This window comes from Symsagittifera roscoffensis, chromosome 8, assembly GCF_963678635.1.
Source record: "Symsagittifera roscoffensis chromosome 8, txSymRosc1.1, whole genome shotgun sequence".
Classification (NCBI taxonomy): domain Eukaryota; kingdom Metazoa; phylum Xenacoelomorpha; order Acoela; family Convolutidae; genus Symsagittifera; species Symsagittifera roscoffensis.
This window is the reverse complement of record NC_087069.1, coordinates 47707939-47720356: the sequence shown is the minus strand read 5'-3', so window position 1 is coordinate 47720356 and position 12418 is coordinate 47707939. Positions and strand designations below refer to the sequence as shown.

Genomic DNA, 12418 nt, shown 5'->3' with positions numbered 1-12418 from the left:
TCTCTGTATTCCTTGTCTACGATATTCTTGAGTATTTGGTGCAAATATATCTGGTTGTAAGAAATCATCATCTGAGGATAAATAATCCATTTGATAAGATGTCTGTTTTTTATTTTTATTTTGTTGAAAAAATGGGTAATTTTCACTGTGATCCTGTGGAGGATTTGTTTGGAAATTTATTGAATTAGGTTGGGTCATTGGGTTATCCCAATTTCGAGATCTTGTATATTGGTTAAAATTTCTTTGTGGTTGATTATATGTTTTTGATGGATGTGTATAATTATAATTATGGTCTGTAAAGTTGTTTCTAGTGAATGTTTTGCGTGTAATTGATGGTATTGTCATGGGTCTGTATGTTTGGTAATCCATATGTGAATATTTAGGGGCAACCGAAGGTTTAACGGTTGATTGTAAGGTTACCTGTTTTTGTGAAGGATTTGTATTTCTTGGTGTTGTTAAATTTGGGCGTATTGGTGAAATACTTTGTTGTGTAGTTGTTGTGTGTACAATTTCTTCATTTATGAAGTGTGATGGTGTCTGGATATCTTGTTGAGTAAGATTCCTAGTTCCATTGAGGTTTTCATTGTGTATGACTGTAGAGTTTAAACTATTATTTTGTGTATCGGGCAAAAATGTATTATATTTTAATGGTGTTGCATCAATGGTTAATGGTATTACTTTTACATAATCTCTTATGTAAGATATCGTACTTATTGCTTGACTTGAGATTGATTGTGGGAAGCTTATAAATGCGGGATGAGACCATTCGGGGTCCCAAACATAATCTGATTGTTCTGTGATAGCGGTATCATCGTTCGAGTTTTGGGGTCTAAAATTTTTTCTTGCTTGTGCAATTAAATCAATATTGTGTGTGAAATAATCTATTATGAACCATGCCAAAATTTTTTGTAGATCGTGTTTTGTATGTTGTGAAACGTCGTCTTTCGTGAAATTTTCTTTAATGATGTTTAAATAACTAGAGAGTAGTGTGATTTCATGTCGTACTTTCAAATGTTTAGATGTTTCTGTCGGTGAGACATTTGTTATTGGGATTTCGTTTTCTAATATCGAAATATAACTATATATTATTGCGAAAACTTCATTGGTGAATATGGAGTTTGCTCTTTGTGAGTTATGATATTGGATGCTTTTTATATATTCTGAAAAAACTTTTGAAAATTCTAAATCAAGATCGTCTGTTTGAATTGTATATTTTCTATTATTATGGTTTGGTGAGGTGAATTCTATGGAGTAGATTCCATACTGTTGTGTTATGTTGCATATATCTTTTAAGTAGTGGTCTATGATTTGTCTTTTGATTTTTACATCTGGGAACTCTGTTTTACATGGACTGATTCCGGGTTCAAATAATTTTAATAGTAAATTTTTGCAAAATATATGCTGTCCTCTATCAGTGGTTGCATCTACTATAAAAGGAAAGATTTCATCATCATCTGGACTTTCTTCACCTGGGGTGTGCGTTGAGCTCATTTTTTCGTTCGATGACTGTTAATATGTAATTATTAATGTGTCGAATTGGTTGATTCCAATTGTATAAATGTACTGGTTTGTGTTTATACTGCTTTTTTATTCTTCTTTTTCCTCTTTTTGATGAATTTGAAGTTGTTTCTGAGTCAGAAAAATATAATTGATCGTGAAGTGGGCAATTTTTATCTATTGATTCTTTTAGTTTGTAAAGTTCGTCTAAACTGTTGGTTTCTGATTCTGAAAATGCGTTTCGATTTTTTGAAAATCTTTTTCGTGTTATTTGTCTTTGTTTCGTTATTATTTTTCTTTTTAGTGTTTGTCGTTTTGTTCGAATGTATCCAACTGTTTGTGTATGAGGTGTGATTACAAGGTCGTATTTTTTGTTTTCTATTTCACAATTGTGTAAAACGATTGTTTGTTTATTTCCTAGGTTTTTAAATGACATAAGGTTTAGGATGACGGATGCAAAAGGTTGTAAAATGGTTTCTATTTTCCTAAACTGTTAGTTCTTACGATTTTTTGGTTAGCTTAACCTGGGTCTATTTGTTCAGGGTTGGAGAGAAAAGTATATCGATTCCGAAGAATGATTTTTTACTTTCTCGTGACTAGTATAAGTTAAGGTGTTAACTTACTTAATCTTACTTAGGGGTAGTGATTGTGTTCAAGGGTTGGAGAATAGTAAATCGATCCACAGGGTTCAGGTATAATTAGAACGCGAGTAGTTCGTTAGATACTATTTTAAACTTACTAAGTCTAAGATTTATCCTGGGTCTGGTAAGAGGGGGGGTCAAGTGAAGGATGAATAACCGAAGTTCTTCACTGTTTATCCTAATTTGAATGATTAGTTTTTGTTTAAAAATTTCTATTAGTCTTAGGTCTTTAGAAAGGGTTGGGTAGTGAATCGACGTTTGAGGTCGTTAGACACTAATTAAGTGGGTGGGGGAGAACAAAGTTGTTCTGTTTGATCCAAGGATAAGCCTTGATGATCAAATTTGAAATTTAATTAAGTAGAAAATGATTTAAGATCCAAGGATAAGCCTTGATGATCTGGTTTTAAAATTAGGTGATTTTAAGTTTTAATAAAATTTTAAATGTGTGTAAAGGAAAGATTTAGTGTTTTGATGATATTAGTGGGTTTATGATTGCTGTTATGTTTTAGATGATGGAGCTGGAACAACAGGATGATTTATGATTACTAACCATTTATTGTCATGCTACTAATTTTTATTTTTTATTTTTCAATAAATATTTTTCAAACATGTTTTGTATATTACTGCAGAGTTTTAAGAAAACGATCTTAGATCTTTTTATCAATCGTTATTGTATATTAATAATTTTGTTTAGCGCCTGAAATGATTTTGAAGATTAACTTCAAGGTTTTATGTTTGCAAATGAAAATCTAAATTCATTGCTAGTAGTATTCTAAATATAAAAGTTTGTTCTGGTTTTTGCCTAACTATCATATAGCTATATGGCAAGTTTCTACTTTGTCGTATGTCGTCTCTGGTTCGAGGTCTTCTTCCAATTCCGGGTAGTTCTGTTATGGTTCGGAATATTGGCTCTGATCTATTGAGTCGTAGAGACATTTCGATTAAATTATTGTCGTATAACATTTTTTAAATGTTTTTGTCTAATTTCTAATCTATTTTGGTTAATTCTAAGCTATTAAGGTCTTGTTCGAGACTTATGGTCGCACCAGATGAGTTAGGACTGGAGTGTATAACTCATAGAGTAATTTCGGATAGGGTACACCGTCTGCTCGTCACGCTATCTTATTTTCGGCCGGATAGATTCGTGCAACTTCTTAGTCTAATACCGATCCTAATCTTACTCTTATACTATCTAGTCTCAGGTTGTTTAACTAGTCTCTGCTAGGCTCAATAGATCTAGGGTATACTGGTTTATTGCGGCTGCTGAAGTGCTCGGGAGAGTCCAACTAATTTCTAAGTTAAATTCAAATCTCTCTGGTGCTGAAATTACAAGTAACTTCAGCACTTACAAATAAGTGGGTTGTTAGTTAGATGGATCATGATTGGTTAATATTAAATACTTTACATTGGTAAAATATCTAAATTATCCAATCATAAAATGTAGTCTAGATCAGGTTCCAATTATATTCAAACGAAAATGGACTATAATCAATTATAAATTATTATAATGGATTTTTCTTCGCAATTTAGCCTTACATAGCTTAATGAATCGAAGAGTATATTCATACTTAAGGCTGAAATGAGATTCTAGCCTCTTGCATTATAGTGTGAAAGGTAAATAAACAAAAAGGCTGCACTGAAAATGGGATAAAAATATATGTATATTAAATTGGATATTAAATATGGATATCAAAATTATCTTTTTTCAAATAATTCAGTCATGAAAATTTTTCTATCTCATTTCTGAAACAGTTAACACGCGTAATTTTAGGTAGTTTTATGTCTTTGTTTTTATAAACAAGAATGAAGTTATAATTTCAACATAAAAAATAGGACAGTTCGCATTTGATTGGAAGTGCAAATTTTTTCTTTAATTATGTGTTTCGAAAAGATGTATTCAAGTTCCTGACTTTCCTTCAGAATAGTCAATTGTATTTTTAGGCTTCTGGTTGAAGCTGTTGAGCTTTTCTTCAAAAATGCGCGTTACATAACTTCTCGAATCGAAGATTTTAGTCTTGCTAGTTGTTAAATTGGGATCGATAGTCTCCTGCATTACAGTGTGAAAAATAAAAGTACAAAAAGTGCTGCATCGACAGGTCCAGATCGGTCCAGATGTATCAGGTTTTCTAATTATATGTTCATGAAATTTGTCTGAAGCGTAGAGAAAAATTGTCTGAAATTTTAAGATTGAGCAGAAACTTTCCTACTTTGACAACAAAGTGATATCTTAAATTTTAGTCATCAGGAATATCGGCAGTTAACATAGTTCTTTGCGAATTGCTTTTTGATGAGTTAAAACACTGTACTGCTCTACTTGTTAAAACACTGTCCTGCTCAAAATTGCTGCAAAATTAAGCAAAATTGAGAAGTCCACAAATGAAGAAGATGAAGCAGGCATTGTTTATTTGAGCCGCTGCAGAATCTGCAACTGTGAGCGGAATTCGCAAATTATAAACAGAATCAGCTTTTTGTTTGTAAAAATAAAATTTTTAGTTACCTCCTGAAATTGAATTTTCAACTTAAATGTGTTTTTCTGGGTAATCGGCGAGGTTCTTAAACAGTTCAATCTCATTTACAGCCAACAGTTTGAACTAACCAACTAAATTTCAAATACTGAAAGAATGAACACCTTTCGTTTTCCTAATTATTGAAAAAAAAACGAACACTTAACCTATTTTACTGGTTATAATGCTGGACTGTTTATACATTTGATTTATTCCATAAATTAAAGGGGTACATCCGCCAATTTATTTGTACAATGATTAAGGATTTGTTGTTGGATTCCACAAACATTATTTAAATCCTTGCTGTCAAAAAGCACACTTGCTAAGAAATAACTCTAACTGTAGCTCCTAGATGTTCACGTAAGGAACAGTTAAGCTCAGTATAAAAAATATGACTGAGATCCACTTTTTTCGTGGAATCCGATTACACTTTTCGAAATCTGCTTACATTTGCAGAATCTGGAACTACTAGCTCCATTCGCTCGTTGCCGAAACCGCGACAAACTTAATATGTCATCAAAGTGTACGTTACATGTCTTTGTCTGCGGAATTCACCAAAACTTTCTAATTAGAATCCATTTACATTTTAGAACATGTTTAGATATTTTTTTCTTGAATCCAGGAAAATACAGACACCGAATTGTGCGCATATCCCGAGCACAGTTTGGCCCAGTAATGCTCTGGTTTTATTGATGATTCAACCAAGATCTTCTCGGGTAAACAAAAAATGGTGAACTTTTTGTCGCCTTTTCTGTTCCACGTGCTATGCGTTGTAGAAAGTACCTTTCACACAGTAACGTAGCAAATTATTAACTAAGTGTCTTATTGAATAACGAAAAGACTAAATTTTTGTGTTTTTTTTTTGTAGCAGAGCGTAAACAAAATCATAATTCCCATTTGTATGCAAGTAGCTTAATGCATTAAACTTAGTGCCCTTTCTTTTAAACTTAATTCAGATTTTGAATACTAGTGTCTCACTGGCTAATTCTCATATTTGTGGTTTGATTCCATCCACATGCAAGACGCCACCGACCCAATAGCTTGTTCTAATTCAGCTGGATCTTTTTCCAACCCAAATCAGTTCGCATCTTGTGCCATTTGGACTGAATTGCTATCTAACTAAGTAATTTTAGATCCAAAATACTGGCTGATGACAAAGATAAAGATAGAAGATTATCATCACTCTTGATAAACTAAAAAGGTCTGACTAAGTTTTAGAAGTGATATTTTGAGACATTAGTTGTCGAATACGTTGGTTATTAAAATCACTTTTGAAACTATAAAACTAGGAAGCCAGAAACGATAATACAAAACGGAACTCCGAAACAGCTGCATAATACTCATTGGTAATATAGTATCAACCATCAATCAATCAACCAATAACGACCAGTCAAGCCCCAATTACTTCACAAAAAATGATCGCAGGTCATAGATGCTTTTAAGAATTTTGGTGACATTACAAGTAAAAACGATTAAATGATAGCTATTTTGTACAATTTGGTTACCTGCGTTTTCTGAGCATTGAATGGTAAAAGGTTATGGGTTATTTAACAGAGGGGAATCCAAAAGGAGTTACATTGTTAATTACTTCACGTTCACAGTTTTTTCGATGGATTCAGTTGTATTTTTGATTTTTCTATAAATATAACCTCTCTTAAAAATTCTAAGAAAAAATGGCTGTTGTTACCGCTGTTTTGTTTTGCGGCGGAAAGAAGAACAGTTTTCCCATAAAACTTTTGAAGCACGGGTTTTGCTTGTTGTAATTTTTTTCCTCGTCGATTATTGTTCTCTTAGCAACCTCATAAATCACAAATGATAATATGTGCAGGAGATCAATGTTGTGGCCATAATTTCTGATGGCCTTGGCGAATTCTTGCAGTACATATGATCCGTTTTCATCTCGCCAACTAAGGTACGGCGAGTCGGACGAAAACACAACGAGCAGGTCTGATTGTTGGGGAACTGTTATTTTCCCTGGAGAACAATCGTTTTGTTCACAACCTAAAATATAAAGCTTGTGAACAGATTTTACGTAAACTTTGACCTCGGCATGGGCAGAAAGTAGCTTTGATTAAAATTCGAAACATTTTAATTCTGAACATGCATAGAATTTTTATAAAAAAGCGTTCGTCTTTTATACAATTGAGTTTTCAGAGGCTGTGTAACGCGTCTAGCAATAAGAATTTTGCTTTTTTTGTTATTGATCAAAGTAAAAACAAGTTGATTTTTGATTTTTCAACGAAATTTTAATAACAGTTTTTTAATTAATTTTTTTGAAACTTCAAAAACAACACAAACGTATTATCTACAATTGGTAAAATCTGTCTAAAACAAAAAAATGAAAGGACTAAAAATGCATTCTTATTTAGTAATGGCAGACCACTTTTTAAAAAAAACTAAATTACAACCGATGCACAGCAACGAAACTTAGCCCAAACCAAACAAAAACGGTTTAAACAAGGTAGCACAGGATTTTCCCACCATAAACTCAAAAAGAGCTTCAAAAAGTTTCTTTCACATCAATGTCGTTTTTTTTGTGATTGGCGTCACATCTGAACGCATGCCTAAAATTTGAACTTATACGATATAGGTACAAAAAATAGGTAAAAAAAAATAAGACAAGAAAATTATCATTTTTGTTTTAAAATTTAGTATTGGCAGGCTGGAAAAACCATATGGGTCGGAAAAAGATTGATCAAAACAGTCTGAACAGAACAATTTGACCTCGGAATGGACAGAAAGTAGCTTTGATCAGCTATTTTTTGACTTATCAACGTAAAAATCTCGTCACTACGGATCTTTGATAATTCGCACTAAAGAGGACAACTTCAAACGATAGCAATTGAGTGTACTGCAAGAGTTCGATATTTTTTTCTCGGCTAAGGCCAAAAAAGTTACACTGCTAAGGACTTACATCCTGGAGTAGCAGTTATCAAAAAAAATGTTTTTCACCGCTGCGATTTTAGCGCGTCAAGACAATATTTTCCGCGACTGAAAAAACCCTACTGGCCGTCTTGATTACAACCAAACTTTAAGCTTAGATTTTTAAACTTATGTCTTATGAAAGTTATTGTAGTTTATAAGACAAAAAATCAAGTTTCAATCTTTCGAATCAGGTACTGGAGTGTTGAAAGCTGGACAAATTTCCTCTAACGGCGCGACCGATTCTGCAATTTCAAAAAAGTTCGTGATTGGTGCGCCGGGCTTGACCGTTGCAAATTTTTTTCGCAATCTGCATAACTTATTTGATTCTGATTTGGCGAGCCGTTGAAAAGCTTTTGCAGACCAATTTTTGCTGACAAGCTTTCCTCTTTATGATACTCAGTTTTGCTTCTTATTCTGACATTGCTTCTGTTTTTTGTTATTTTCCACTCTCTTTGAAAATCAAAAAGACTTATTGTATGAATATGAAGTACTTAAGAATCAGTAGTTTTAACTGCAATGCTGCTTCTTAGACTTATGTTTGAGATCAAGTTTAGCTTCTAATTCCGCTCTGTTGATATTTATTTTCTGACTTTGCAGCGACTAATTGGCAGAATATCGCGAATAGTTTTTTAGGTGGAATTGTCCATTTTGCTATCAATAATCTCCAGCTATCGCGTCTAATTTCCATGACCATCGCATTCAAAAACGTTTTTTCTTAAAATAGCCTTGTCAAGGTTAAGGATTTTTTTTTCTGTTTTTTTTTTGTTGCAGAAAATAAAGTCTGAAAGTAATCGCGAACTTCATACCGGTGCGTTTGAGCTGAACTAGTCAATTTTTACAGCTTGGAAGAATCAAGATCTGAGAATCTTTGCTAAGAGAAGAATCAATACAAACATTAGAGATAACGTCTGTATATTAAGTGAGTCATCTGGTAGTGTCTTGGCAAAAAAACACCTTCGACTCACATTTGAATTCCGTATTAGAGCAATATATCTATTTGAAAAAATTCAAGCGAAAGCAAATTTGAACTTCGCAGTCAAATTAAGCGCCTTCATTTTGATTGCGAAGTTCCACTTTATAACTTATCGGTAATTATGTAATGAATATCTCGTTCTAATACTGAATTCAAAATTGAGTCGAAGAGGTGTCTTTGCCAAGACACTCCAGATAACTAACTTTCTATACAGACGTTGTATCGGAACGGAAACTACTTCATGCAAAGGTAGATTTTCTTATCTATATCAACTTTTATGAGGTCTTTTTTATCTGTATTGGTTTTTTGTGAGACAACTGTAGATTTTTTTTGGCTTTGAAAAAGTTCAGCTTTCACATTATCATCTTATCAGTTGCCTTCACGGAAGCATAGGTAATATATTTATTCAATTACTTTATTTTTAATCAACTAACCTTGATTCTTTTTTTCTTCTAACTCTAAGTCAAATCCCACGTCAACGACATCGCCTTGACATGCTTGGAAAATGATAACTTTTGGTTTTCCCGCCCAGTTTTTGTTCTGAAACTTCTTGACAATCTTGTTGATTTTTAGTTCCAACGCAGAGTTTTTGGTGTGATCAGTGCCACAAACAACTCCGTCCGCTCCGTGAGATGATATAATCAATACTAGACTCTCGTATTCTCCAGTGTTTTCACCTACATCGTCCAACTCATCGTCCATGTTTTTGTCAGTCAAGTTTTCAACTATTTTAATAGCATAATTCATACTTTCAAATAGGCTTTTCAAAACAATTTGGTCGTTTTCTGCGCCGTATCTATAGGGCAATTGTTTAAACTCAATATTGTTTATCATCACAAACAAACCGGAACATTCTGCGTTGATAGGATAGATCATATCTTGTTTGAAGAACGCAGTCAGCTGAAAAAGAAACAGATTGTTTTAACCGGTTCCTTCACCCGCACAATTTTCATTATCTTTTTTATCTTGTTCGTTAAATAGAGCTTGTATTCTTAGATTCAAAGTTATTTGGTTTTATTATAGTCACTAGAGATTTATAAAGGGCGCAAAAAGTATTAATTGTTAGGAACAAAGTTGCAGCTCATGATCTTAAGGGCCCTTTTTAGCTGTTGTTTAGTCATCGCAATTTCAAAACTCACCTCATTTTTGACACCAACACTTTCCTCTCTTTTGACACCAACACTTTTCCCGCTTTCAGCTATCTTGCATGGCTCGGCAGATTCGTCAGCAGCTCTACTTTGCTTAACTGTTTTCAAAAGACGACGATAATCTGTACGATAAACTTCGCCACTGTTTTCATTGGTTTCTTGAACCGCTTCAGTAGGGATTAGAGTATCCCCTTCATTCGGACAATTAGATGGAGTAGCTACAGATTCTTCATTTTTTTCCGGCAATACTAGTTGTTCACCCTTACTTTTCGCTGTAAATTTTATTTTCATTTGATTTATCTTTTCCATCACTCCGTCCGAACTGCTGAAATCAACCCGGACGAGGTTCTCGACTTATGTTTTGACTTTGAAAATCGAGCAAGTGCAGTTTTGTGATTGAAATTCCGCGGTCCAGAAGCGATTTTAAAAACGAACAAAAAGTCGAAACATACCCGATTTTGATCATTTTAAATAAATGTAATTTGGAAACTGAGCAAGAAAAATCAGCTCAAAAAGATACCGCCGTCGAAAAGTTGCAACCAACCCGCAAGTTTCAGAGAGAACCCTATGCCTTTTAGAAATCTAAAGAAAAAATTCCTGCGGCAAGAAAAAGTAGGTTATACTAAAAACTTCTCAAACGTCAATTTTTCACATCAACAGCTTCAGTACAGATTTGCAAAGAAAAAAGAATGAAAAAAAAAGAAAAAAGAAAGAAAAAAAAAGAAAAAAGAATGAAAATTACTTTTCGACGGAGGAATTTTGTATTTTTCTTGTTCTTTTAGTTTAGTTTCAAATCAAGCATAATCACAAAAAACCAACTGAAATGTATACAAAATAAATTTAGTCAAATTACTTGTGTTATTTGATAGTCGATAAAATTGAGAAAGTCGAAACTTATGTCGAGCACTGTCGCGACAAACCAATTTTTGGTCAAGAAAGTCGAAATATAGGTCGAGCACAGTCAAAACATGCCCTATTTTTGTCGAAAAAGTTGGAACATACGTCAAGCACAGTCAAAACATAAGTCGAGCACATTCGAAACACAAGTCGAGCTCAGACGAAATATAAGGTCGATCGCAGAAAAACTTTATAAAAGAGCAATAGAATTTGTCTCAATATATAAGCTGTTGGGTTGAAATTGAAAACTGTAAAACGCCGAACTACAATATTCATGTTTGCAGATCCAAATTTTGAAACGAAAATTTAAACCAGGTGTGTACTTTTTCTGAGAAAAAGTCGAGACAGTCTAAACATGCCCATTTTTGGTCAAGATGTCGAACAATATCTATGCGGGGTCGAATAAATAAACTTTTTGAAAACGTCAGTCGAGACAGTTGAGAAAGTCGAAACATATAGAGTTGTGGCCGAGAACGTCGAAACATATTCGAAGTGGGTCTAACGAAGTCGAACACTTTTTTAGTTGGGTCGAGAAAGTCGAAACATACCAAATTTTGGTCGAGAAAGTCAAAACATACCTGAATTTGGTCCAAAAAGTCTAAGCATTCCAAAATATGGTCGAGACGGTCAAAACATACCAATTTTTGGTCAAAAAAGTCGAAACAAAAATCGAGCACCTCGACTGGGGAACCGATATAGAAGCCGAAGTTGCTTTGCTGCCGCCCTGCTCGTCATCGGGGTTTTGAATCGAATCTTCATCTGGTTTTTCGGTAATCGGTCCAACTTGTTCTGTTTTCTACAAATTAAAACTGGCACTGAGTACAATACACTGAGTTTACTCATGGAATTTGGACTTTGAGGTAAAAAATTAAGCATCAAACACGTTTTTTAACAAAAGTCAATGGATACTCAAGTTCATGAATATAAAAAAATTGTAAAAGACACAAGTTTAGCAAATGATTATGGTTGCTTCTAATGTTGTTGATGCATGCAGTTATCGTGTTAGATTTTACAGGTTAATTATTTTATACGCGTCATTGGAATTATTTTTCTAGGAGTGAAAAATAAAAGGGAGGCTTGTCTATGATTCGATCCCGCAACTACACCTAAAACCCTACGTTATGATCGGTCAAATTATTAGCAGCAGTCCGTAGCTATTTATGCACTGCTGGTTATTGGCTCAAGTTATACAAAAACTGCCTTTTCTAATAAAAAATATTTTAAAAATACATTTTGTACTTTTCTTTCTGATACAGAAAGCAAAGAATAGGCAATGTTCTAGAAGTATAAATGTACCTGTTGATCGTTCATGATGATCGGTGATTATCTAATTTTAATCGGATAATACACTATATCTAGTTTTCTCGTTTTTATCGGAAGCGCGCCCAGCAATTTAATTAATAGAAAAACAAGTGGTATCAGTTTAAAACACGCAAACAACTTGAGAGTGAGTTGTTTCAGTCACACGAAAAACACAAATCAAACTGCTTCTCAGTTTAAAATCAAACCAAACGTTTAGTAAGAGCGCTGTATTCAGATATGATGAATTCAAATGACGACAATTTATTTTTAATCATGAAAAAATCTTTGTCGGTTTTTTTCTAAAACAAGTTTCAGATGCAACTACTATACACGACCACTAAATCGAGAATAACAAACAAGTCGTGTTATGTGTTTTACTGGATTGAGTGGATGATTTTTATTATTACTGCATAATCAATATAAGAAAAGGTATATCTTGTGAAGTTGTAGATAACAAATAGCATGAACACATTCTACAGAAACAACTAATAACGTTTTGTTTTTGCTTTCGCGATTGAAAGTCTGCACGAG

General features: G+C 33.5%; 1 protein-coding gene across 2 annotated transcripts; it reads right to left on the bottom strand.

Moving 5' to 3' along the window:
• Nucleotides 1-5940: 5940 nt before the first annotated feature.
• LOC134852915 (caspase-3-like) lies at nt 5941-12108 on the bottom strand. Of its 2 annotated transcripts, none has more exons than XM_063868779.1 (5): nt 11882-12108; nt 11263-11381; nt 9680-10013; nt 8975-9440; nt 5941-6643 (listed from the first exon to the last, which is right to left on the bottom strand). In XM_063868779.1, exons 1-5 carry the CDS (start codon nt 11894-11896, stop codon nt 6306-6308), a joined length of 1272 nt encoding a protein of 423 aa, XP_063724849.1. In that variant the 5' UTR covers nt 11897-12108; the 3' UTR covers nt 5941-6305. The 2 variants fall into 2 exon arrangements, with proteins under 2 accessions (XP_063724849.1, XP_063724850.1); XM_063868780.1 differs by having other exon boundaries at nt 9680-10010.
• Nucleotides 12109-12418: the final 310 nt, after the last annotated feature.

Excerpts from the sequence above, each read along its gene's own strand:
- LOC134852915 (XM_063868779.1), bottom strand. Across the intron at positions 10,014-11,262 it reads ATATCGGTTCCCCAGTCGAG|CAGTTCGGACGGAGTGATGG; the intron begins GTGCTCGATTTT and ends GGTTGATTTCAG. Across the intron at positions 6,644-8,974 it reads AGAAGAAAAAAAGAATCAAG|GTTGTGAACAAAACGATTGT; the intron begins GTTAGTTGATTA and ends TTTATATTTTAG.